The 27,337-nt window shown below is 33.6% G+C and overlaps 4 protein-coding genes and 1 non-coding gene across 6 annotated transcripts; 3 read left to right on the forward strand and 2 right to left on the reverse strand.

The window, feature by feature from the left end:
- Positions 1 to 4,039: 4,039 nt before the first annotated feature.
- On the reverse strand, positions 4,040 to 8,357 carry LOC102591897 (protein DJ-1 homolog D). Its single transcript, XM_006348127.2, has 5 exons — positions 8,232 to 8,357; positions 8,003 to 8,119; positions 6,482 to 6,922; positions 4,565 to 4,927; positions 4,040 to 4,352 (listed from the first exon to the last, which is right to left on the reverse strand). The coding sequence occupies exons 1-5, from the start codon at positions 8,286 to 8,288 to the stop codon at positions 4,164 to 4,166; spliced, it is 1,167 nt and encodes a 388-aa protein (XP_006348189.1). The 5' UTR covers positions 8,289 to 8,357; the 3' UTR covers positions 4,040 to 4,163.
- A 141-nt stretch (positions 8,358 to 8,498) lies between these two features.
- On the forward strand, positions 8,499 to 8,580 carry TRNAS-AGA (transfer RNA serine (anticodon AGA)). Its single transcript has one exon. It is a non-coding gene; the product is annotated as a tRNA-Ser (tRNA).
- A 1,930-nt stretch (positions 8,581 to 10,510) lies between these two features.
- LOC102592227 (beta-catenin-like protein 1) lies at positions 10,511 to 14,443 on the forward strand. Its single transcript, XM_006348128.2, has 8 exons — positions 10,511 to 11,684; positions 12,409 to 12,490; positions 12,687 to 12,783; positions 12,933 to 12,996; positions 13,085 to 13,141; positions 13,252 to 13,289; positions 13,372 to 13,453; positions 14,026 to 14,443. Exons 1-8 carry the CDS (start codon positions 10,590 to 10,592, stop codon positions 14,113 to 14,115), a joined length of 1,605 nt encoding a protein of 534 aa, XP_006348190.1. The 5' UTR covers positions 10,511 to 10,589; the 3' UTR covers positions 14,116 to 14,443.
- Positions 14,444 to 15,191: 748 nt separating this feature from the next.
- Positions 15,192 to 22,035, reverse strand: LOC102592571 (uncharacterized). 2 transcript variants are annotated; one of them, XR_001473533.1, is made up of 9 exons: positions 21,940 to 22,035; positions 21,496 to 21,618; positions 20,307 to 20,867; positions 18,719 to 20,125; positions 18,315 to 18,639; positions 17,958 to 18,219; positions 17,655 to 17,871; positions 15,916 to 16,085; positions 15,741 to 15,829 (listed from the first exon to the last, which is right to left on the reverse strand). XR_001473533.1 is itself a non-coding variant. In XM_006348129.2 (8 exons), exons 2-8 carry the CDS (start codon positions 21,613 to 21,615, stop codon positions 15,452 to 15,454), a joined length of 3,270 nt encoding a protein of 1,089 aa, XP_006348191.1. In that variant the 5' UTR covers positions 21,616 to 21,618; positions 21,940 to 22,035; the 3' UTR covers positions 15,192 to 15,451. The 2 variants fall into 2 exon arrangements, 1 of the variants encoding a protein (XP_006348191.1); XM_006348129.2 differs by lacking the exon at positions 15,916 to 16,085 and having other exon boundaries at positions 15,192 to 15,829.
- Positions 22,036 to 25,020: 2,985 nt separating this feature from the next.
- Positions 25,021 to 26,737, forward strand: LOC102592906 (microsomal glutathione S-transferase 3). Its single transcript, XM_006348130.2, has 4 exons — positions 25,021 to 25,308; positions 25,535 to 25,610; positions 25,715 to 25,887; positions 26,509 to 26,737. Exons 1-4 carry the CDS (start codon positions 25,196 to 25,198, stop codon positions 26,582 to 26,584), a joined length of 438 nt encoding a protein of 145 aa, XP_006348192.1. The 5' UTR covers positions 25,021 to 25,195; the 3' UTR covers positions 26,585 to 26,737.
- The last annotated feature ends 600 nt before the right edge of the window (positions 26,738 to 27,337 follow it).

A 27,337-nucleotide genomic window follows, 5' to 3' on the forward strand; every position in this document is an offset into this window, starting at 1 on the left:
TTTCTTTATATCAATGCACATTGAAATGAGTTACAAAAAATACACATACAATATAGGAATGGTCATATTAATTGTAGGGGTAAAATGGAAAAGAATTAATTAATTCTATCCTAATTTAATAAGTGCTCAAATAATATGAAAAATAAAAATTTAGTAAGATTCTCATCTAATATGGGACGGAGAGAATAACAATATAACTTTATTAATGTTGGGCCCGGGCAGCGCCCGGGCTTTCGTTACTAGTATATATATAAAATTCAAATTCATGATAAATTTGCATTGCCTCCTGCATTACATTACACACAAATTAAAGTAGCCAATAATTCAAGTTATTGAATATAGTCTGATCAAGCTTTTGCAGAATAAAAGATTTTTTTTCAAAAAAATTTTACAAAAATAAAATAGAAATCGTAAAAGCGATTTTTTAATTATTGAAAAAAAATCAATAAATTTTTAGGTTTTTCCTTGAAAAAAAGTAGAAAATATTTTTTTCGATACAAAAATATTCTTTATCATAAAATTTATATTTCTCAAGTTATCCCTCATTAATTTAATGCATATATTTTTTTAATCTTTTATTTTTCCACTTGCTTTTTCCTTTATTTATTTATTCTCTCACTTTTGAAATAGTCTGTCAAGTATAAATACTGCTTTTCTTAGTTCTAATTCTTAATCTTCATATTGTCCAATCTAAAATCATATATATTCAATAAATTATAAATATCTCGCATTTTATCTAATGCGTTCTCATACTCTCAAAGATTACTCTCGCTTAAAACAAGAATAAAAAGAGAATCACATCTAAGGATCGATGACAAGGACTATGCATTGAAGGTGGGATTGTGGGAGCTATAGATAGCTTACAAATGACAACTAGTACTAAAATGCTCATAGTTCTGTCAGTTTGGCTGGAATTGGGATGAAGCACATGGATGGGAATCAGAATTATTGGGTGAGTTTATATGTATCAAATAAAATAGAATATAGTAGTAAATTACAATTTATGATGGGTCACCTACCTAAGTCATATGGGTGCAAGTGTTAGACCAACAATCCACTTGTGATGATGATGGTTCAGCACCGCAGTGGAGCCATCATTTGATGAGTTACAGCTTATCTACCTCCGTAGTTAGGGTAAGAATGCGTACACATCATCTATATAGGTAGATCTCATTTGTGGAATTTTAGATCTGATATTTTTTCTAGCTAACACAAAAGATGAAGAAAAAAATAATAATCTTTAAACCTAAAAAAGTCATATGTGAGTTTCTATTAGTGACTATATGTCTAAATTGAGATATTTCATTGTGGAACAAAAAAAATATTATTTTGTTAGCAAGGTGGCTAGTTCTAATCATATGATTTAAGTACTTTTTACCCAATTTGTATGAAAAGAAGAAAGATGTAACTAGAGTTATGAGGTCATTAACATTTGATCTCGTGTTTAACATGGCACTCTTTATTAAGTGGCTGTCACAGTGTAAACTAAAAATTAATTAAAGTACAACCTTAGTCAAAGTATATATCATTGTCTACTTTGTAGATTTTGTATTTGAGACGAAATTCAAATGTGGCTTCTATGAATATTCAGTCCCCTCGACCAAAAATATTGCATTAGTCTAAGAAAAAGTCCAAATAAAGTGTACGTCTGATTTTGTTCTGTATATCAAACTTGTTTTCCTCTTTTTGTGTTTTTTAGGAGATGATGGCTTGTGAATAATTGTTGACAAACAGAATAATAAAAGGGACCTTTATATAAAAGATGAATTACATTTTTTTAATACAAAATACCAAGTTATATTTTTAGTTTACATCACCCTTATAACTTCTTTTTTCTGCACTAGTGCTCATATTGTTACAATACACATTTATCGTAAACAAAATGTATCAATTTTGTGATGCGTTTAATAATACATATATTTATATTATTATACAAAAATTGAATTTCATTCTTACGAACATCAACCACGAAACTCCATTTCAAATGGGTTTGTGGAATAGCTTCAAAGTGATATCACTAACAAAACATAATCATCAATTTGTCAAAAATATCAAGAAATCACAAAATTCATTTGTAAGTTTTCAAACTTTTGAAAATTCCAACAATTGAGTTTTTAATTCATTCTTAACTGTTTAAAAAAAGCAGGGGCTGGGTCTCTGTCCCCAAATTCAATAATTCAAGGGTTTTAGATGGGACGGACGGGAAATTTTTTAATTCCCCAATAGTATATAAATCTATGACAACTATCGATAAACATAAATATCACTAGCTCTCAACTAGTTTCTTAGCACCAAAAAATGAAAATCATTGTCATAAATAAGATATTATTATCTTTTCCAGTAGTTGAAATTATATACTAAATGAAGTAATTAGGATAAGATCTTAACATATGGGCTCATTTTTATCATGGACTAATTGTGATATATCATCACGATAAAGTATGATATATCTTGTTGTAAATGGAAAAGTTATCTATCAAATTAGGTCGGATGACCCTTTAATTAGGTTGTGTGATAATTAATTTGATCCAACTAAGCTTTACTTAATCCTATATGTGCAGACATTTACTAGTGGGATTAGCTAAACACACTCTTATTTATATTACAAAAACATACATAAGAAAGTATGATTAAGAAAAATAAATAGCAAATTAAAAAAATAGACGACGACTTTCGGCTTGCATTCAACTGGGACCAATATACATGAGCCGCCTATTCAACATTTTTTGTAGGTAAAAAGCATTTCAAACTCACACCTTCTGTTCTAATCCAATTTGATTTGCCTAAAAAAATATTAATTTATGCCTTTTTCTTTTCCACTTTTGTTCTTTAAAGAATCAAAAGATCCATTTGAGAATATTAGTAGTATATTCCTCCACCTTTTAAAATTTGATGTATAAAAAGTTTTCAAAATAGTTTCATATCCATTTTTGTGGATTAGTATATATTTCGAAGTTCTTTGATATGTGTTAAAAATCGTGTTGGCATCAATTACCAAATTAATAGAATAAGGGTTAGCTCTACCGTAAGTCTTATTCTTAGCGTTATATGGATTGTGATGGAACGATTGAGTCTCAAATTTGATCTCTGCAAATGAAAAGATATTTCAATTGAAAGTGTCGCCTTCAAAAATGAGTCAATCCAAATATGAATTTAATTGTAGCGGAAAACAAAACAAAAAAAAGTCATTATCAGGTTGCCAATTTGATACTTTTGAAGACTATCAATAGATGAAGACAAAGAGTTGTTGCTGAATTGTCCAGAAGAAAATTAGACCTAACATGGCCCAAAAAACTATAGGGCAACTTGTAGTTACGTGTGGACAAAGTTGTGCTGACTCCTTGAGACCTTGACCTAACAAGCTCACGTTCTCCATTTATTAAATACTCTTTTTTCTATTTTTTGAATTTCTTTACAACTGAATATTCATGTATTATATCTCTTTTATTTAAGAGCTAATCTTCTTGGGGTCTAGCTTCTATATAGAATATCTATCACTTTGGACAATTTTCTTGTAAAAAAAATTCTGAAAAAGTTTTTTTTGGAAAGTCCTATGCAAAACAAAAATGTAATTATAGTTATAGTTGCTTTTGCCCTAAAATGAAATTGAGTGGAAAGTGCTAAAAGGTTGTCAAGAAACTACCACTGCCCATTTAATTTTAGGTGTCTTTATTAAGGTAGGACAAGAAGATCATAGAGTATAATTGCACATGAATTTTGGCAATATAAAATTAAGGAGTACCTAATAATCCACTTATCGATTAATTAAGTGCGTGGAATGAATACTTGCTTGGAAATGGCAAAGAACCTTCTCCTCATTATGTAATTAACAACTCTAATTTGTTGTCTAGCTAGATTGGAATGTTATTAACTCACAAATAACTTTTCTTTTTCTATTGGAGGTGACGATTCATTTACTTCAAAATCTGATATTTGTGCTAGGCCTAGCCGCTGGGTATAATCATTTGGCCAATTTCCAAATTATGTCCATTTCAATATTACCATTATCATTAAGTAACTACGATAAAATAGATTTCCCAAGGGTGTAACACTTATGCGGACATCAGTAGTTTTATTGATTTTCGAACAGACAAAACTTATTCTGTTACACATTTGGATACATATATTCTGACCTGGCTAAACATATCAAACAGACATGTAGCCTAAAATTTTACATGCACTCCCAGCAGTGCCATGAACTGAGAAATAAACTCAGGATGACCTGGCCAAGCTGCCCCTGTCACAAGATTTCCGTCTGTGAAGCAACGGTCTATTGGTTCTGGTTCTAGCCATGTCGCCCCTCCTAGTATCACGTTAAGTTTCACAGCAGGGTATGCAGTACACTTCTTACCCTGTAGTTGTTTAACGCGAGCACGGATTATAGTATGCACAAACCACATGTTTTCATTTTATGTTATTTCTGAAGATAACATGTTTTAGTTACTGCATAAGATTGTTGGGATCAATTTTATCATAACATCCTAGTATAAAATGTTCCTCAAACATCATGCAAGCACCTAACTTTTTAACTTCCATTCTAAATGATGTTAACAGAGATAGATACCTTGAGAACACCAGCAGCAGATAGTATCTGTTGGCCATGGCAGATTGATGCAACTGGTTTTTTGGACTCCATAAATTCCTGGACCAACTTAATAACATCATCATCCAGGGCAAGGTATTCTGGAGCTCGGCCTCCAGGAATTACAAGTCCATCATAGCTTGAAACATCCACACTTTCAAAATTGGCATTTAGGGTAAAATCATGACCTGGCTTCTCACTATAAGTCTGGTCACCTTCAAAGTCGTGCACAGCCGTGGGGCATTTCTCTCCGGCTTTCTTCTTGGGGCAAACAGCATCAACATGGCATTCAAGAGCTTGGAGGGACTGAAAAGGTACCTTGACTTCATAGTCTTCCATGAAATCCTACACCCAAAAGAAAGTAGACACAAGGGCACTCAAATTAGTTGCTAAATAAGATGTCAATCAAACACAAGTTTAACAGTCTGAGACCAGAACAGAGAAGAACTCTAAATATGAAATCTGCACACATCTGTGATACTAGCCAGGTAACTCATACTGAAAAAATAAAGCCTCTAGTGTGGTAGTTTCAAGCCTTCTACTTAGTGGAACATCTTTCAGGACATCCAATGCCCAGACCCCAGACCAATGGCTTCAATTAGCTAAAGTAACAGGAAGTATGAAAACATGGTCAGCGAAGGGGAAAAGAGTGACTCAAGGGAGATAAAAAATATAAATCAAGCAAGAAGTACATCTAATCCGATTGTGTAGATAGTTTGGCTGAGTAGTACAGGTAAGACAAGGGAATTCATGAATCATGAGTTGTAAAAACATTCTTTTTTTTAACTGTATATCATGTTCAAGGTGAACCGTGAACCTCCCAAATTCTGTATGGAATTTGCATTTCAGATAAATAACTCAAGGAGTCAGGGACCATCAGTAATTTGTGCAGATTGCACAGATTCACATAGGTGGGGAAAGAATATGGGAAGGGTCAACGCTTTCTTTTCTTTTTCTTTTCTATTTGGAGGAAGCATCTACTAAAATGTGCTAATACACAGCTCATGATCCAAAAATACAATCCTCCGAGAGAATGACAAGAACTGCCACCCATGACCATAAAGAACATGGAGGATAGAGTAGCCAGATATCATATTCAAGAGACAATTTCGATATCATGTTCCTTAAAAGAATGAGGTAGGTAATCCTATACGATAAAGCAGTACTAATGGTTAAACGTTCATTTATAAAGGTAAAAGGCGCTCTACAATGGCCTGAGAAGAGAATAATACATTAGCATATGGAAGCAAAGACCTTATCCCAAAAAATGTGCTATGAAAGTTACTACAAGCTCCCTGGGTGAACTTTTAAGTTGCAATACTATTCACTTTTACAACAAAGAGATGCACCACTTCCTAATATAGCACTTTGAAAGAGCAAAGTTGAAAAGCTCTTATTTATTATTTAGCATCTATGACAGTCTGCATCGCATCTTCTTCAACAAATCCTCCTTGAGACATAGAAGCACACACTACCAGAACTAAGTAACAGCTGATAATAATCAATCTATACTGTCAAACTTAAGATGACAGGTTAAACTGGAGGATCTTTCTTATCTACACAGGCATGACATTCCAAACAATATCAGATGATTATCTGATGCCTCACCAGCATGTGGAGAGCAAAATATGACACAAACTAAGCGAATAAACATAACGAGAGAATCTTTTTATGGCACATATTGGAATTTCAATAAGGAGAAAAATTTCTTTCACCTACATATCAACAGAACCAGCTAAATTTTGGAGTGGGATGAAAGTCATTTCAAAGGTCATAAGTCATACCATAATCTGTACATTTAGTTCATATACTAGCATTTACTAGTAAACTGCAATTCGAAACTCAGCATTTCAAATTCTCTCAGCTAAAAAAGATAATGCTACATGATCATTAACTTACCCCACATAGAAATAGGATTCTTTTACCAGAACCAACTATGCTGCCACCAAGTGCCTTGACAAAGAGTCGAATGAATTCAGGATTTCCTTCATAAGTAGATCCAGTGATGAGATTACCATCGATGGTACATGAGGCCAGGGTTTCTGGCTCTTCCCAATGGGCACCAGCAGCAACAAGCACCGGCTTGACAGCAGGATAAGCTGTGCACCTTCGGCCACTGACCACATCTGCAGCAGCCAGGATCAATTGTCCATGACAGATAGCGACAATTGGCTTTTTAGCGTTGGCAAAACTTTTCACTAAGTCCAACACAGATTCATTCATGGCCAGATATTCTGGAGCACGTCCTCCTGGTATGAACAAGCCATCATACTTTGAAGCCTCGATTTCATCAAAAGTTGCATTAAGAGCAAAATTGTGTCCGCGGGACTCTGAATATGTCTGAAACAATTTTGAAATTAAATAAGACTCTGCTACCACAAAAACATTAATAGTATCACAAATTCAAATTCTATAACAAATCAACAGGAAAATATTAGTGCATTGCTCAAAGACTTGTGCACAAGTGAGTATAGACATATAATTTGGTTAAAGAATTGTTGTAGTTGTCTAGAACCTAGAACTCCAATTGACCAGCCTATATCTAGCCAAATTGTTCAAGGGTGACTCTCCTTGACTAAGAACTCATCCACCACATCTCTTGCCCTCAGCTGAAAATTATCCTGAGTTAAGTGGTCTGCATATAGAGATGCAGCATCCAATTTCTTGAAAGCTAAAAACTACACTTGAAGATCCCAGTATCATAAGTTCTACGCCCATCAGCAATGAAAGCTCCTTTATTTCCTTGAATTCAAACTCATAATTCATAAAACACGAACCTTTTGAAATTTGGATTAAATGGATATCCACTCCTTAAACAGAAAACACTGAGTAAAGCTCAGAAAAATAAAAGAACACAGCTACACATCAAGTTTCAATCTTCAACCACAATCCAGTGCTAGTCAATGAATGACAAATAAAAGGGTAAGTTCTAATCATTAAACATCTAAAAGTCCACTCGAATACTACTTAAGAAATATACCATGGATAAGAACTATGCAGATTCAAATCATACTTCAGTAACTCATAAAGTCTGAACCTTTTACTTTTTGTAATAAATGGGTATCCAATCTTCAAACAGAAATCATAAGAGTATAGATCCGTGCTGTGAACGAAAACATTACAATCCAATGCAATCCAGCACGAGTCAATTAGGTATACACAAGATGGCAAACTATAATCATTTTTTCGACTTGATTGAGATCCACTATATGAATAATCTGTATCAGCCTCTAATTAATTTTAGACTAGCTTTGACCTACTTCAAAGTTCAACCCTTCTCTTTATCAGAGTTAGCGGACAGATCAAAGCTAATTCACCAAGAATCTACTCCAAAAAAAACTAGTAAATAATCACATTACATACCGCTTAGAAGAACTATGCAGATTCAAATTAACAGATAAGATAGAGAAAATAATTGACCTGGTGACCAGAAAGCTGATGGACGGCAGTGCGGCAAATGTCACCGGATTTCTTTCCAGGACAAACTGCATCAACGGCTACTCCATAGGCTAGTAGAGCTTGAAATGGTACCATCACCTGAACAATAACAAACAAAACAAAAAAAAATCATTAATCATTAATCATTTTAACATATACACATACACACTAACTAGAAATCAAGAATGTGAAAAAAGAAAAAGAGAGAAACCTCATAGTCTTCAACGTAATCTCCACATAGTAAGAGAACCCTTTTCTGATTTGCCATTTTTCAATCAGTTGGAGTTGAGGTTTATCTATCTCTGTGTGTGGAAGAGATTGAGGAATTGATATAAAAGAAGAAGAAGAAGCTGACCAAATGTTGCTCTCCAAAATCCACGTGTCAATGAATATTAGTGGAACTGTAGAAGCTTCTCCACAGATATAGTTTTATTTTGTTTGTTACAAATACTAAAATAAAAGTTTTATTGCAAACAAGGTGGACGTGCCGGAGTGGTTATCGGGCATGACTAGAAATCATGTGGGCTTTGCCCGCGCAGGTTCGAATCCTGCCGTCCACGCTTTTTTATATTTTCTCTGTGTTCAAAATGTTTTACGTTTTTTTTTTATGACTGTGGTGTTCAAATCAGATTTCTTGCATTTTTTTTTTATCTCTAAGACCTTAGAATTCTCATTTCTCAACCACTTCATTAACCACGCCCTTGTGTGCTTGAATCCTCTATGTTCATATAGTTGTGCATTAGGGGTGTATAAAATTGAACCGAAAAGTCGAAAACCAAATTAAATCACAAATTGAGTCAAACCTTTTTTGATGATCGTGGTGTTCAAATCAGATTTCTTGCATTTTTATTTTTTGTCTCTAAGACCTTAGAATTCTCATTTCTCAACCACCACATTAATTATACCCTTGTGTGCTTGAATCCTCTATGTTCATATAGTTGTGCATTAGGGTGTACAAAATTGAATCGAAAATCGAATCAAACCGCAAATTGAGTTAAATCGGAAAAAAATTTGATTGATGGTTTGGTATTTATAAAAAAAAAAAACTCGACTATACTTGGGTTGGTTTGGTTTTAACAAAAAAAAGTCAATTCGAGACCAAACCAACCCGACATTATAAATATAATTTTAAAAATTTATTTTATACATAAGAGTATTTACTTTGATGTAATATTACTTAAACATTTTCATAATTTTTTATCTTTTAACATATTTTTCAAGTTTTTTGAGACTTGAAATTTTGAATGGTCCAATAAAAGTTGTAGTATATAGATATTAGTAATCAGTAACTCTAATAAAGCTCAACTCAAAATCTAATCAATATTAATGCTAACAAAATAAATTAATTCAATACTAAGGATGACAATAATGTTGAATATTTATTCTTTACTTTCACATTGGTTTAGACATTTAAAATACATAACCTAATTTTAATTTTTCTTTAATGTTTCATCATGTAATTAATACTTATTAGACTTGTTTTAGCATGATTTAGTACTTTTAAATTATTATCATTTTCATTATGACTTATCAATTTGCAAGTATTTATTTTATACGATTTCATTATTATTTTTTATTGAATATTTTAGTGTCATCACTCATCTCATATTTTTGTGTTATTTTTCTTAAGAAACACCTTAGATAATTGTATTTTTGATTGGACTAAAGAAATATTTGGAGCACAAGTTAAATATATGTTTATATGAATAGTTTACCGAAAAAATCCAAAAACCCGAAGAAAATATGAGGTTTATTAGTTTGTTTTGATTTAAAAAATTTAAAAATTCGACACGAATGGTTTGTTTTGATATTTGAAAAACTCGAACCAACCGAAAAAAATCCAAGATTGAAAAACTCGAGTTTTATAAGTTTGGTTTGGTTTATAAATTTAAGAATTTGACACACATGATTTGGTTTGATATTTGAAAAATTCGGACCAACCCGGTCATGTACACCCCTATTGTACATTTAATAATAACTTCACATATGAAATAAAGAAGTTAAGCATCCACAAATCAAAAATCTTATTGACTCGGTTAAATATGTATAGAGTAAATGTTCGTTGATGATAAATTGACGAATTAAATGAAGATATATGATATTTGTACTTGAAATAATAGTTAAAAAAAAATTTATAAGTATTTAACCACATAAAATATATTATCTACTTTAAGTATACATATTAATCTCAGTTGAAATAGATTTAAAGTTTAACATAATGACATATTTTAAGTATTTAACTTATTTATATAGTGAAAGTTGATAACATGTGCAATTTTTTTTTTTGGAAATTTTAAATTGAAAGTGTCTACTAAAAACACCATATTGTGTGTTTAAGTGACCAATTGAAATAAGTTTCAATTTGAAACTCTAAATTAAATTTACCAACAAATTTAAGGATTGTTTATGTATTAAATCAAAATCTTTGGGGTCTCCCGAGCAATTTTCACGGGTTAGAGGTGTATGAAGTATCAAGCAGAAAAATGAAGGGGTGAAAAGGGAAAAGTGATTTGTGTGTGAGAAGCTCTTCTGCTGCTACTGGGGGAGCTGAGGGTTTTGGCCAGAAGCTATGGAAGCAGCAAAACGCAAGCGAAACCCTGCCGAGTACGAAGACGATGAGTACGACACATTCAAACCACCACCACCGCCGTCCTCAGCCGCCGCAAACGGAGGCATAGACCTTTCACTGCTCGAAGCCTTAGAAAAATCTCAACAAAACCCTGTGGAAGTTCTCGATATCAAAACAGTGAAAAAACTCGTCCTTGCATTCGAACGCCGTCTTAAGGAGAACATTGCTGCACGTCTCAAGTACCCGGACCAACCCGAAAAGTTCGCGGATTCCGAAGTCGAGCTCCATGAAGAAATCGAAAAGCTCAAAATACTCGCCGGAGGCCCCGAATTTTACCCGGAACTCGTCAATCTCGGGACCATTGCGTCTATCACCAGCCTCCTCAATCACGAAAACACTGACATCGCTATTGACGTGGTCGGCTTATTACAAGACCTGACCGACGAGGATGTTCTAGAGGACAACGACGAGCCGGCGCAAATTTTAGTTGATTCATTGGTTGAGAACAATGCGTTAGAATTGCTCGTTCAGCTTCTAGGTAAAATGTCCGACTCCGATCCGGACGAGACCGCTGCCATATATAGTATACTCGCCACTGTTGAGAATTTTATTGAAGTGAAACCCTCGGTGGCGGAACTTGTATGTGAAAGGACGAAGTTAATGAAGTGGTTGCTGACAAGAATAAAGGTAAGAGAATTTGATGGAAACAAGCAGTATGCATCGGAGATTTTGGCTATTTTGCTGCAGAGCAGCACGGTCAATCAGAAGAGATTAGGGCAATTGAACGGCGTGGATGCATTGTTACAAGCTGTAGCAATGTATAAATCGAAGGACCCTAAGACGCCAGATGAGGAGGAGATGGTTGAGAACTTGTTTGATGCCTTGTGTTGTTTGTTAATGCCTTTGGAGAATAAAGAGAAGTTTGTGAAATCTGAAGGAGTGGAATTGATGATCATTATAATGAATCAGAAAAAAATGTGCTATGGATCAGCTATAAGGGCGTTGGATTTTGCAATGACTAATTATCCTCCAGCATGTGAGAGGTTTGTGGATGTAATGGGGTTAAAGACTGCATTTCCTGCTTTCATGGGTAAGGCAAGTCAAGTTCTCTTTTACTTTTATTTTTGTTACATTTTACATTGATAGAATGATATAGAGGATTCATGTAGTCGCTCGCAATTGATTTGACTTATGGCCGAGACATAGTTTATTTGTTGACCAATGTGATAGTTTTCTTAGTTGAATGGATATAGAGGACTCATATAGTAGACCACAGCCGGTTTACGATTGAGATATAGTTGATTGTGTTTTGATTGATTGCTAATTTATAAAATTTTCTGAGCATAACGGATATAAATGATTCATACAGTGGATCCCAGTTAATTTGGAACTGAGACATAGTTGTTTGAATGACTAAGTTGTTAATTTTTCAAAGATTGTCTCATAAACAACTCTTACGGTAGTATTAAATTTGTTGATGAATGGAGTAGGATGTTAATTTTTCTGTTTTACAGATATGTTGTTAAAATGTTCGATGTCTAGATAAGGATTGTATTCCCCATCAAGTTGTTATTTAACTAATAACATGGCTATTTGTTACATAACAACAACTCTAGTATCATTTTTATTGTTGAAATAGCAATTTTTTTTAATGAGATAGTTAAAACATAACTACATCACAAGTTCTCCCCAAATGGAAGAGTTTCCATTCCTTGATTTCAAATTTTCAATGAGCTCTTTAGGATGATTTGGTGTTTTTTTATAATTTCTTCTATTATTGACTCATATAACTTATTATGCTTAAATGTTTTATTATCAGCTACCTCTGAGCAAAAAGAACAAGAAACGCTACAAAGAAGAATTGGAAGAGCGTCTTGTATCACTAGTTGCTTCCTTATTTGGTAAGGGGGCTAGTTAACTGAGAACAATCTATCTGTGAAGACACAAGTATTTTTCTGTTCTTAGGGGGTGGGGGGAAGAAGAAAAAAATTTCCCTTATATTTGTATGTGACTGCATTTTTATATAAGATAATTTTATTTATAATGGGTAAACCTCCCATATACCTTGGATGTGACTGCTTTAGTTTGCTGTTACAGGAGGAATCTTAAGAGGTTCTAGAAGGGATAGATTGTTAAGTAAGTTCGTGGAGAATGAGTGCGAAAAAATTGACAGGCTTATGGAGCTCTACATGAGGTGATTGTTCATGCAACATATATCTAAGTACCCTGCTCCATTTGCTTCCACTATTCGGAAAAAAAACAAGAATGGTTCTCTTGAGGCTGATTGTTCTATTTTGTTACATTGTGCTGGTTTTAATTTTTTTATCCTTGGGGCTGTTGCAGATATTCCAATAGAGTAAAACTTGAGTCTGAACGGTTTGACCAGCTTGAACTAGATGATTTGGAGGTCTGTTTACTTCTTAGACTTTGCTTATATTATGTCTTTCACTAAAGCCTTTTATTTTATATTGCCATAATGTTTAACATGTTTGTAGATGGATGAAGACGAGAAGTACAATAGGAAGTTAGAAGCTGGTCTTTATACTCTTCAGGTCAAAGATCTGTTGCATTTTAATTTTGTACTTATCTCTTGTACGAGCACATTACCACTTCAGATCTCTGGCATTCTTATTGTCGTTTCTTTTTCTCCCTGATCCTGCAGTTGATAGCTGTTATTCTGGGTCATCTTTGGACGTCTGAGTAAGTTCTGAAACCTGACATACTTTTCTGTTCAGGTTGGATAGATCTAGTTCCTCCTGCTTAATTGTTCTTTTTAATGCAGACATCCTCGAATCAGAGCAAGGATTGACCTTTTGCTAAAGCAACAAAAGCTGACTAAGCAAGATGTAAAAGATATACTCCAGGTATCTGCTTATGACTTCCTTTTTTTCTCCAGCAATACCCTCTTTTTGATTTTCTTGTGTTTGCTTTCAAGTTAGTTATATTATTATGCAGCAAATTTTCCTGGATTCTTCTACTTATCCAAAAAAAAAAGAGTGAAAGTTCTTGGATACATTTGGAGACAAGGTTAACTTGCAAGAAACAATAGCTTTAGGACTTGTAGCAAATCAGAGCAAAATCCAGTTTTTGCAACATGTTATTTGCACTGACCTTTGTATCTTTTACTTTGGATTTAGTTCAACGAATGCAAATTGTTTCTTGTCATGCTTGGATTATTGAAATATAACTTAGGCGTTGTGGTGTGGTAGTAGCTGAAGATAGATCTATAAGGAAGAACTCCTTGAGGACTTTCCTTGTCCATCTTCATGAATTGCCTGTGTTGATCTTTAATGAAATTCATACAAGTTTTATGTGAAGCTGTTTTCCTTTCTATTATACAGTTCACTTTTTCGTCAGTGGGCCTAGTCTTTCCTTTATTCTGAAGAATACTAGATAAAGTCTGTTGATGTTATTGAAGTTTATACTTGCACCGCAGGAATATCATGACAACATAGGGGATCTGGAAGGGCCAGAAGAGAAGGAGAGGGGACAATCAAAGATTCAAAGGTTCATATCGTCCTTTTGACCATAATACAGTTGAAAAAGCACAGGTTATATCATTGGAATGATGTGTAAACTCTGGCTATTTTGAAAGTATTAAGATGATGTCCTCAGTTGGTCATGTCACTGTATTCTTTGATGTAATGTGTAAGAGCTCATAGCTACCGCCTGTTATTGAGGTTTGACAGTTTTGACTGAAAATCTGTTAGTACTGAATGTGATTCAGTGTAATTTGCAACACTTCAATTAGTAGTTTTACCCAGTTTAAGTGTAGTGCTCTGTTCACCATCCCAAACCTGGCACTTTGGATGGTTATGCTATTCAGTATTCTCTTTAGAAAATGCTTTCAGTAATGAGCTTTGCTTACTGCTTAATGGTGAATGACTATTACAAAATGCTCATTTCCATCATGAAGTTTGTTGCTAATTTTACTAACTTGTACCATTCATATGAACCACAAAGATTGCAATTGAAAAATGCAGACGTGGAAGAAGCTTTAGAACTATGAATTGATGTTTTTGAATAAACTGTATGACTGAAATACTGTGTCTTGGGCTCTGTGCAGTTCAGTACTTGCTTAGCAATTTATCAAATGCGAGAGCAAACTTGATCAATTTTTAGTCCGAGTTTAGTAATATTTGAAATCCTGTATTCTTTATCAGCTTTGATACAAAGAGCAACGTCAAACCAGAATGAACGTTAACAGACAAGAAAACCTTAAAAATGTCATGTATATTACCCAGACTCTGAATCCTTGGGGTTGTTTGGTTGGGAACATGGTGGGATAAGTTCTCTCAAACATGACAACCAAACAAGAAACAATTTTTTTATCCCATCACTATTTATTTTTATTCCTCACATCACACGAAATGTTGAATCTGTCCTAAAATGATAAACTAGAATGAACGTTAACAGATGAAAGAAAATATTTGAACTGATTAAGCAAGAATGCACTCTTATTTCATCAGCTTTTCTGATTTCTCATGAGATGTCAATGTATAAATGTCTCCGAAGAGATGTTCAAGGATATGACAACACAAACAACCAGAAGCTCGACCTATTTTGGCTGAAAAGGGAAATATAAATTGTGAGATAAACAAATGACAACTGCAAACCAAAAGCTTGGTTAACTCCATTAATAGGATAGCTGCAAACTGAAAGTATACCACAGAATATTCTATCCCCGTTCTAAAATTGCATGATCTATGCACATTTAAGTAAACTTCTCTTCATTCTATAACTGCATCTATATGTAACAAATCCTATCTATGCACATTAAGAAAACAAAGTCTCAAAAAGTTGTAGCATTTCTACAAGAAAATGCCCTTCCGATCTTGTATGTTGTATCATATATGCACTCTTCAAGATAAACCTACCTGATATGAACTTTCAGCAGATGACTCATCCTTCAAATGAAAAGCATCAAGCTGCTTGCACAAGATAAACATAGGATCTAGGTTTGGTATCTCTGTCAGTGGCCGAATATCCCAAACCCGCATGACATCGACATATCTTGAGGTCTCCACAATAGTCTCAAGAGTCAGAACAATATGAAGTATCCCATCGACAGGGCAGAGCTCAGTGAGTTGATTAGACACCCCACTTGGCACAGTAATATGTTCAGTGTGAGGCCATTGCGAATCACTAGAAAGCTTCATCAATACGGAAATTGCTTTCTTACGAATTTCTATGCTTTTAATTTTCTCCATTGCTTTCCAAAATTTATCATCAACACGTATCTGTAATGAAACAGATGAAGCTTCAATTAGTCCTGGTAACACAACACAGCTGGGAGAAAGAACAACCGACAGAGATCAAACACAACCTTGGATCAATTTAATTTTTATGAAAGCTCTTGAAGCATCTACGTCGCTTTCCCACAACATTTTAACCATAAATTAAACACACTGACCAACATTCACATAATCTCCCCTGACCAGGGCTCATTCTCTGGTCTAATCAAGGAGCACTAATAATGCCATAAACCGTATGATGCTACAACAAACAAAAAGAAATTATTAGTTAACTCGTTGTAAGTACTCAATTCTTTGTCTTCATTTAGAGAAAGGCATTGCCTTCACTGGTCTTTATCTATTACCTTAGCTCTAGTCCCCATGGAGTGACATTTTGTTAAAAGAATTTACAAAAAGTAAGTAGACGTTTGGTCATGCGATACCATATCACGATATGAAATCGTGAGATGGAATCATGTGATTTCACGCTGATTCCATCTCATGATTTCATATCATGAGATGGAATCCCATATTCTTCAAAAATCATGATTTGGGAATTCCATATCATGATTTTGGTTTTTTTTAAAATACAAAACTTGACCCACAAGTTTATATTTTGTTAAAACAACCCTACATTTATATCTACTAGCCATTTATTTCATTGTAAATAAAATTTATAATCATATCATTACTTTTTAAAAATTTATTATTCTCCCCAACATAAAATTTATTATAACTTTTAAATCAATTCCTACTTTATCATTTATATTCATCAAATTTATTATTTTTTATCAAATTTATTTGTCAACCAAATTTATTACTACTACTTTAATGTTTAATAAAAAAATAATTATTCATCTATATTGTGTGAACAAGACCGACTACAATGGCTTTGTAATAATTTATTATGCGATTTTATAAATTATTGTTTATTTGGTAAGATTGAATAGACAATTGGGACTATTTTAGTAGTTTTACAATTATGGGATTCTTATGTTTATGAGAAAACATACAACACAAAAATTTCAAATCGCATGTCCAAACAAAACTTCAATTCCATCTCAAGATTTCGTATCATGCTTTCATATCATGATTTCATGTCATGATTTAATATCGCTTGGCCAAACGGGCCCTGAAAGGCCTACTACCTCCACCACAATTTATATTGCATTGCTTATACAGTTTCCATTATTCCAGTGATAATTTACATCCAAAAATGTTGGACGCTATTCCAGTGATAACTTATTTTATACAGTTTCCACAAAGTTTTAAGAATGTAAAATCCATTTTACTAATCAAGTCTAAAATTGATTCATTTTTTTTCTCTATTAAACTAACTTCCATTGAGATATTTCTCTATCAAATTTTCAAACATCACTTAATATTTTTTCTACTCTTATTTATGAATTTATAAACAGGAGTCAATTAACATCTTAAATTTTGTGTCACATGGAGAGTCCAGCCTAGTAGTTGCAACTTCACTCTACATTACTTGGGTTTAGGGTTCTATTCCCAATCAAGACTTTTCCTTCTGCCTTTTCTGCCCCACTACTCATCCTCACGGGCCTACCCACCCTAGAAAATTATATATAAAGGAAAAAACTTCATACCCCATCGAACGATGGCACATCAAATGTGATTTAGTATATACTCATTCCCTGTGCAAAATTCTGTATAAAGTGAGATTAGGAAAGTGGCACCTGATAGGAAAACTTGCTTTAACATATCCAAAGAAAATGAGTAAAAATACATTTTTAATGAATATAAAGTAAGTAGAAAGGCATTGCCAGTTGATTTAGGAGAAAATGCTTTAGAAACTCAAAGAGCATACCTTCCACCTTGTTCCTTCAAAAAGTACTGAATAAAGGCGTATTTTAATGTCAAGGAGGTCAATATCTACCAAGGCAGCTGCCATAGATTTCACCAAGTCCTTGTTATTCTGAGCATCATGGAAGCAGCCCCTAACTCTGGCATCATGTACAAGTATCTTCCAAACAGAACCACTGCTTTTTAATGTTGCTTCATTGCCAAATATCCAGAGGCAGTGCCTGCAAGAAGCAAGCTTTCTTACAGAACCACAGACAATCCCCTAGAGAATGGAGAGTTAGACAGTATCTTGAAAAAACAGCAATACCTTGCTCTAGTCAATGCTACATTAACCCTTTGACTGCTCGAAAGGAAACCAATTGATCTGTTAGCATTGGAGCGTACCGCTGAGATTATTATTACATCCTTCTCACCTCCTTGAAAACCATCGACAGATCGTACATCCACAGAGAATTCACTCTCATCATCGGTGCTATACTTAGTTCCGAGGTTCTCTTTAATTGCAGCAATTTGAGCATTGTAGGGTGATATGATACCAATACTGATCTTTTTTCCCGAGGAAGTGAATCCTGTAACAGGAAATAAAATCAGAAAATCCATAATTTAGTAAATGATATAATGTGCATCTTCACTTGATAATGCCATTAAATCAATCTTAGTGTACCTTTGAAGAGGTTGGCAACTACCTCACAAACCACCGCTACTTCTACCATGTTCTGGATGCTATGCCCATCAACGACTTCCTCATTTCCACATGCTACATTGATAAAAGAATAAGCACCATAAATTTCACCTTGAAGGAAATGCTTCAGATATCCTGTACTTCTGACAATTGGAGCATCTATAATCTGTTTCTGGTAGAATTCCCTGTTCGGAAATGAGCTTATAGACGGGTGCATCCTATACTGAAGATTAAGAAGGTATTTCTTGAATCGCAGAAGTGCCAGCCTCTCAAACAAGCTCCGCCCAAACTTGGCCTCCTCGCAAACCTAATTAAAAAAGAACAACTTACTTTCTAACTGTGCAGAACTTTATAATTAAGTACCATTTAAAGTAGCACATGACAACCTTGCTTTTAACCATGGCAGGCAGTTGCCACTCGTCTCCTATGAATATAGCATGACGGAGACCAGGAATCTGTAAGGGGATAGTTGACTCACATTCTTTAAGCTGAGCGGCTTCATCAATAACAAGCAATTCAGCCTCTGTCTCATGCAATTTGAAGGAGCTTGAAGCAGTACAGAAAAGCAGGCATGCATTTTTCAAAATTTGATTTTTAATTGAAAACTTGTCTTCAGGTTCAAAAAAGCTGTTAGGAAGGGATTTGAGTATCTTAAGGCACTCTTGTTTGACCAATTCTACATCAGAAGAGCTGCCAGTCACTCGTCTCTCTATTTCTTTGTTTCTAACAAAGACTTCTTTTAAACTTCTACCATTAGAGGTAAAATTTTGCAATAAACTACTAAGTGAATGAAGTAAGTTAACAGCTCTGATCATGTCTCTTGCCACCACCACAGACAGTAGTGAAGTTGGCAAGTGCATGACAAAGTTAACAACATAGAAAGTAAAAGCCTCCAGTTTGCAATTTAATTTGCTTGTCACAAAGTCATCAAAATTTAACCTTGCTTTAGTTTGATGAGAATCATTACTCCCCTTTCTCGGAACAGACCTTGAATGTTTCTTGTTCCGACAAAACCCTCGGCCAAGTTGGCTTTCATCATTCAATTTTATTGTTTTGGCAATTACTTGACCAAGTCTCTTGTTCCACTCGTCTTTGACGCCTTGAGCATACAACCTCTGTGTTTTGTCCCCCTTGTTTTTCAGGCTTTCTTTGCAAAGAACTGCATTCCCTGAATCACTATCATAGTTAGCATTATTATCATATTTCTGATAAAGCTCGGCATCAGCATCAGCATCAGCATCTTCCTCTTGATCATTTATGGAATAGAGCTGGTACAACAGTTCAGTGTCTTCAAGTAATGTTATCATATACTGCAATGAGTATTTCCAGCCAGATGCAGGAGTAAAGCACCTTGCTAGAACTTCAGCACGATAATCAAGAAAAATATGAAGTAGCTCATCTTGGCTATCAATTTTCATTCGTTTCCTGTTTCCAAACAAAACTATATCTCCTACACCATAAGTCAAAAATTCACATGATTCCACCACAAGCTTCAAGGCTCGTCTAGATACTTCTAAAACTGCAATATTAGTTGGAGCACAAGTTACTGTTCTACAATTGAGACTCAGAAGTAAAAACAACAATGCACTAACAGTCTTCGTTTTCCCCGTTCCAGGAGGACCCCAGATTAGCTTCGTCGTGTTCTCGTGATGGCAATACTTTGTAGCGAGACAGTTCAGAACTGCTTCGTGTTGAGAATCATTAAGATTGATCAACCAATTAGATGCAAGGATCTTTGATCTGCAAACTCGATACACTTCCCCTTGCAAACAGACATTACACTTCTCCTTACCCTACAAAAGCAATAGAAGAAGTCAAATATTTCATGTTATGATATACAAGTAACAACTTGAAGAACTTGGTGATAGAAGGTCATCTAATAGTGACGTCAAAATTCATAAGGAAATATGAAGATGTATCATTCTGGTAAGACTGTTTAAGCAGAATAACAAATGAGAAAAATATGAAGCTTACAGTCACATCAGAATCAGGTTCCAGTATTTTCTGAATAACTTTGGAGTTTTGCCTTTCCAGCCCCAAGTTCAATGAATTCCAAATGCGTGTATTTGTTGTCGTATTTATAAGAGAGACCAAGAACAAAGAGTCCCTCATATGATTTCCCCTAATGCCCTGTTCCACCAAAAAGGGTCTCGATGAGAAGACCTTGATCTTGATACAATCTTTCTCATATGTCACTCGTTGAACCAGAGCCATTATGTAGGACATTGTGGGTCTGTTTAGATCATCGACACATGTTGGTCTTACATCTGTAATGGCAAAGAGATCCCCCGTCTCTGGTTCATATGATCTGCCATCACCACTACTCTCTTTCCTTTCCATCTCAATAATGTATAAGCATTTATCAAATGGCTTTTTACTCTCCACTTCCTGAATAGACAATATTTTGCATATAGATGCACTTGCCACTTTATCGAAGCTAGAAGACAAATCAGCATGTGTTTCCTCTAAAAGAGTGAAGACAAATGACTTCATATACAAAGCGATGGACTGAAAGGTTGAAGGGATGTTCTTCACCTACAAAATAACTCAAGATCATATGACTAGAATATACTTAAGATAGAGATCCAAAACAAATACGCTCAAACATCATGAAAGATAATGGACATTTTGTTTTTGCCTTGACATAAAATATTATGAAATCTTCATCATCTACCTTTGATGTGCAAAACTAATAACATCAGTTATACTGGCAATGCTACCCCAATCATGTATTGATAGACAGGTTTTAATTTCATCAAATGCAACCCATTGTCCATATTCATGACTAACAAGTACTATAAGATACAAAAAAGTGTTGATAATCCACATTTCATATGCCTAGTCTCATAGCTACTCTTTGCATCAAATATCAATCTTAAAAAGTTGCACACAACCCAAGTTGCGAAAAAATAAAAGGACACCTACCCAGTCTAACAAGCAACCACATTACAAGTAGTCAAGTATCATGTTGCACTTATGAACCATAGTGGATGCAATGGTAATCCACACCTACTTAAACTCTGGATAATTCTAAGTAAAGAGTAAAAGCCCTGGTAACAAATGCCACCAAATGAAACAGGCAAGGGATAAACCATAGAATTAATAACTACAAAAACCAAACACACACAAAATAAGACAAGACAAAAATAGCAGTAAAACAAACCTTGTCCTTGTAAAGGTCTTTGTTAAGGACATCCTTAAAAGACCAAGAAAAGATAACGTCTATAAGTGTCTTTTCGAGAAGAATGGCTTCACCATCATCGTCAGTTTCCATTTCAGTCATATTCTGCAAAACCCCATTGCATGATCACAATTCACAGCATATAAATCAAACAAGAAACGTCCCAAGCATATGCAAACCATTTTTATATCACATTCTACAAAACCCCATTTCAAACTTTTTCTTTTTCTTGCAACACCCAATTTCAAATTATTATTTTGTTTCTTTTTCTTGCAAAACCCCATTACATTTTTTACTTTCTTTTTCTTGCAAAACCCAATTTCAGTGCTTTTCTTGTTCTTGCAAGACCCCATTGTATGATCATAATTTATAAATCAAACTACAATATTGTAAAATAGACAAAGACAGAGAGATGAAGTAGTTAACTGTAAAACTCGAAGGATAACTGCTCCGTCGAATAGGGGTTTTAGCAGTGATTCTTCTTCTTGGAAGAAAGGAAACCCCTATGACAGGAAAGTGGCCAACACGCAAATTATATAAAGTTTTTTTTTTTTTTTGGCCTTTTGGTTAAAATGCAAACTAGTCCTTATATTTTACCACAATTGCTATTTTGTCGTCAAACTAATGTCAGGTCTTGTTAATTGCGTAATTGCAATATAATTTAAATTTAGAATCACAAATTCAAATTAGGATTTTATTTATATTTTCTTAGATATAATACTTCATCTATAAATTTATATTTATAAAAAATATTATTATTTTGAAATTGAAATTAGTAAGAAAAAATACATACTCGATGTAATTAAATTGTTTGTACTATGTGGAACGATTATATTAATGTAACACCATGCTCGTCTGAACGCCAGACTAACTCATACTTTTGGGATAAGACTAAGAGCTTAATGTGTTAGAAAATATGTTTTACGGGGTATTTCAATTGAACAATAGTTGTATGTTATGTTTTGAAGTCAAGCAAGTGGCAAAATAAAATTGGAAAAAGTTATTGCAACTTTCATTTTTTATTTTTTTAAAGGAATCCTCTTAAAAATTGGGTAAAATGTGTTGTTGGTTTTCTCCTAATATGTAAAGAATTAGTGTCCCCCAACATACCAAATCGAAGATTTACGAGTCTAGTTTCCAACGCACTAAACTATTGGCCCATACGACTTCAGAATAGAGAGATATTCATGATTTTGTAAGACTGTGCAAGCAGGCATGTCAAGGTGGGCCCTTAGCCCCTATGTCGTTTTAGCTTTATAAAAGCTATTTGAACTTCGTTTTAACTCAGAAAAATCAACAAAAAATTATGCAAAATCAAAAGGAAAATTCCTTAATTCTCCATGAATGTTGGTTCTTTCAATTAGGATTTTTAACGGAAGTTGATCTACCTAACGAGCTCATCATTTTGGTATAGTTTTCCCCATCGATTTTGTGGCGTATCTTCATGGGTGTTGTGGCAGCGAGATTAGCAAGTGTTTTTTTAATCCCATGAGTATTTATTCTCATCTCTCACACCAAATGACAACTCTAAGAAAGAGGATGATAGGACTAGGCATTTTTCTCAATAATATGCCTAAATTGTTCTTTCTCATTCATTGTTCTTTTAACTAATTGTTAATTGGGTTTGGGTCCAAATCAATCTATGTAAAGACTTTCCAGTTATGCTGCTTCTTCTCGATCTAATGACTAATTATGTGATATTTATGTAATCAATATTGAACCGAGACTAATTTATAACAATATCTAAATTGATATAAACCATTTTAACTTTGAAAATGAGTCAAATTAATTTTTGAAACGAAAAAGCAAGTAAAAAATCAATTGTATTTTGCTTGAAGTTATTTAGGAAATATGGAGGGAAATCATTGTAGCTCTTGATTGACCACATAAATTATACTCCCTCTGTCCCAATTTATGTGACACATTTCGAAGTTCGAGATTCAAACAAGTCTATCTTTGACCGTAAATTTTCCATATATCTTTTAAATATTTTGAATTATCAATTATTGGGACTTATAGTACTTTTTATGTAGTTTACAAATATATAAATTTCATTTTAAAAAAATTGAAGATTCCATAAGCAAATTCTTAGTCAAACTTAAACTGTTTGACTCTTGAAAAGCAAAATGTATCACATAAATTGGGGCAGAAGGAGTAATTTATTTATAAGAGTTCGATATTTCATCTTATAATTTCCTTCTCCGATCTCCATTTAAAAGAAAATGTAAAAGAGATGGAAATCCTCCTCTCCTTTTTTTTTTTTTCATTAATAGGAGCTAAATTGCGATCCTGTCATTTATTTACTTTGTAGAATCCGTTGACATTGTCCCCTTCCTTTTGTTGTCCACTTTGTTATTTATTTGAGAAAATTTTGGTGCTTAATTGTTTTCCAAGTTGAAATCTTGTGTTACTGATTTCTGATTAAAATTAAATTTGGCTAGTGTGATCATTTAGTAGTATATAGTCAGATTTTTCTATAATAATTCTCTTTAATAATAATATCTTAATATTTATATTTTTTGTGGAATTAATTTTTCATATAGTTTTATATTATATATTTTCTATGTAACAATACTTCGTTGTAACATAAAAAAATATCATGACAAATGATGATATTATTAAGTAAATTTGATTGTACTTGATATTGTCGTATAAAGGTTTGAAATGTTTTAACTAATTTTTATTAAAATTAATTTTTATAACTAGTTTATTTTGCCTTTTGGTGTGAGGTATAAAATATAATAATCTTAGATGTTTGATTGAAGATATTAGGTAATCCAACCATTTTTACCACAATAATGAGATAAGTTATTTCATGTACATAATGAGATAATTTATTACAAAATAATTAATCTCGTAATAACTTATTCCCAACCAAACAAATCTTAATAGACTAATGAAAGGGCTTAATTAAGTCAATTTAAAGGATAATTCAATTCACAGTGCTTTTCACATTCATGCAGTAGCTAGTATGAGAGTGGACCTCATCTTAAGGTGCAAACATTGGAAACTGCTTGCTAAAGATTCCGCTTATGAGAATGGATCTTGTCGTAAGGAAATTGATATAGTCGCATACATATTCTATCATAATGCGAAACTATGCCTCTGCCGATCAAATCTGCGATGTATAAGTTCAAAAATAGACAAAATCATAAAATCAAATTCATTTACGTAAATAAATAACTATGCGTTTTACCTATACTTATTTGGTATTTATTGTAAAATTTTATTCACATAATTAAAATTTATAATTTCCAAGACATTTTTTTCATAATTCAAAAATAAAAATAACTACCACAATGAAAAAAATAATAAAAATTTACAAGTTGGAAATGTGAAAGGGATAAAAGAGACAAATATCATTAGATTTGTCAAATTTTTTTTGAAAAATCAAATCAAATCAAAATTATACTAAACAATTCCATTTGCACTTTTTCTAGTTCTAGAAGAAGGGTCTAAAAATTGTAGAAATTGCATTCAATCACATTTACTTTCCTATATTGTAATTGTGGGAACACAAATAAACAAAGTCAAAATCTCATTTGTGCAGTCTTGAGAAACAAGATACCATCAATGTAGAGAGATCTTGAACAAGTCAATATAAACCCCACCTCAACACAAAGCAAAGTATCAATTCTCCCATTTCTCATACTTTCTCTCAAAACCCAAATCGGAAAAAGCCATGGCCGGAGTTGAGTTCCTCCCCAAAGAATATGGATATGTAATTCTTGCTCTTGCTGCCTACTGCTTCCTCAACTTCTGGATGTCCTTTCAAGTCGGCAAAGCCCGCAAACAGTACGGTTTTGTCTAAATCTCTGTTTATTTCTTGATTTTGCCTAATTTTACAAAACCCCTTTTGTGATTTTTGTGATTTTGAAGCTATATATTTGTATTTTTTTAAAGATTTATCCCTAACCCCTTTTGTGATTTGAATATAAAGATTTGTTTTTTGTAAGATTTATCCCAACCCCTTTTGTGATTTGAAGCTAGAGATACTGATTTATGATGGAAAACTTAACAGGTACAAGGTTTCTTATCCAACAATGTATGCTACTGAAGCTGAAAACAAGAATGCTAAGTCCTTTAACTGTGTTCAGGTATGCTATCTTCTGTTTAAAGGTGATGACATAGTTTATTGTTTGGTAATTTATAGTTTAGGAAATGATATGGATTTGTTGTTATGTTGGTGTGTTGATTGCAGAGAGGTCATCAGAATTCATTAGAAATGATGCCAATGTTTTTCATGCTGATGATTGTTGGAGGAATTAGGCACCCCTTGATTTGTGCATCTCTTGGAGCTGTTTATATTGTATCTCGCTATTTCTACTTCACTGGTTATTCCACTGGCGATCCCCAAAATCGTCTTACTCTTGGGTTAGTCTCTCGTCCAGTCTTCCTTGAATGCATATTTTCATTTAGATTGAATAGTGCTAACAATTTGAGTATCCAAAAATGTCAAAGAAGGAAAAGAAAAACTGTTCTGTATGAAATGAACCTTTTCCTTTTGAGTAGTGAACTAAGTCTTTTACTTGCTCTTGCCTAATGCCCTGACTAAGAAACATTAATTGAATTATTATGATCTTGTTATGATGGTGGGGGTAAAATTTATCCAGGTCAATGAATGGAAGTCAAGTATATTTCATACATACATTTGTCACTTTCATGGTTAATTTTTAACTGTTACAGGCCGTTTGGTTCAATGGATTTGGTGCATCATCCCTGTATAAATTTTTAGGATTAAATTTATCTCATGTTTGGTTGGAGACATTCCATGGTGGGATCCATTATCCAAGCTATAATCTTGGTTTTAATCCTGTAATCCTTGGATATCCTTGTTTTGAATGAGACGACCCCTTCAGGTTAAATGTCTTTGGTTTGATATAAACATGGATGCGATTAAGTATTTATCTGGTTACGGGGGATTAGAATGGAAAAGTTCATGAAATGGTGTGTAATGTTTTGAATGCTAATTATTATGGTTTTACTTCTGTGCAGGAAATACAATTTCTTGGCAATTATGGGACTGTTGATTTGCGCAATATCTTGTGGAGTTAATTTCCTTATGTCATGAATAATAGTCTCAAATAGAGCAACCTCCTTGTAATTCCCTTTATTTCCAGCAAGGGATGATGTCTTTTTTATGTCTATTTTGTCATTAATATGAATTAAATTGGTACTTTCTGTATCAAGTTACCTCATCTGCATACTGTTTTCAGTGTTTGCCATTTTTAGTTGCAGTGATTTTATTATGATTTGGAAGGAAATTGACATGGCTCAAGAATAGTGTCATATAACTAAATGGTTGAAATTGTTTGATCTTAACTAGGTCTTGTTCCGTCTTAGTAAATATGACGAAGTGTTTGAATTACGTGACCATCTCATATAGGGAAACTCATTTTATTAGGTATTTTAGGCACGCAACATGCTCTTTGATGCTCGAGCTTGATTCTTTTTCATGCAGAGTATATGTATTAATGTTGGTTCAAGAAATAAATAATGGCATCTTTGGATTACTTCAATCCTGAGGTTGGTTTAGTAAAGACTGTAGTTGGGATAACTCACCCTATAGCAGCTTTGCATCATAGGTTTTAATAACTTGTCCCCCTACAGCCAAGAGGCGTATCTAGGATTTTGAGATGATGGGTGCACTATTACAAAAAGGTGGATCTAAGATATAAATTTGATCGGTTTAACATTTAGATTCTTATCGCTAAAAATAATTAAAATTTTAAAATTATAGGTCCAAAGTTATTTTTACCTATCCAAACCACTTAGAGAGGCGTTACCCAAATTTAGAAAGGAAAGTAAAACAACATAAATACAA

This window comes from Solanum tuberosum, unplaced genomic scaffold (genome assembly GCF_000226075.1).
Source record: "Solanum tuberosum cultivar DM 1-3 516 R44 unplaced genomic scaffold, SolTub_3.0 scf00099, whole genome shotgun sequence".
Classification (NCBI taxonomy): domain Eukaryota; kingdom Viridiplantae; phylum Streptophyta; class Magnoliopsida; order Solanales; family Solanaceae; genus Solanum; species Solanum tuberosum.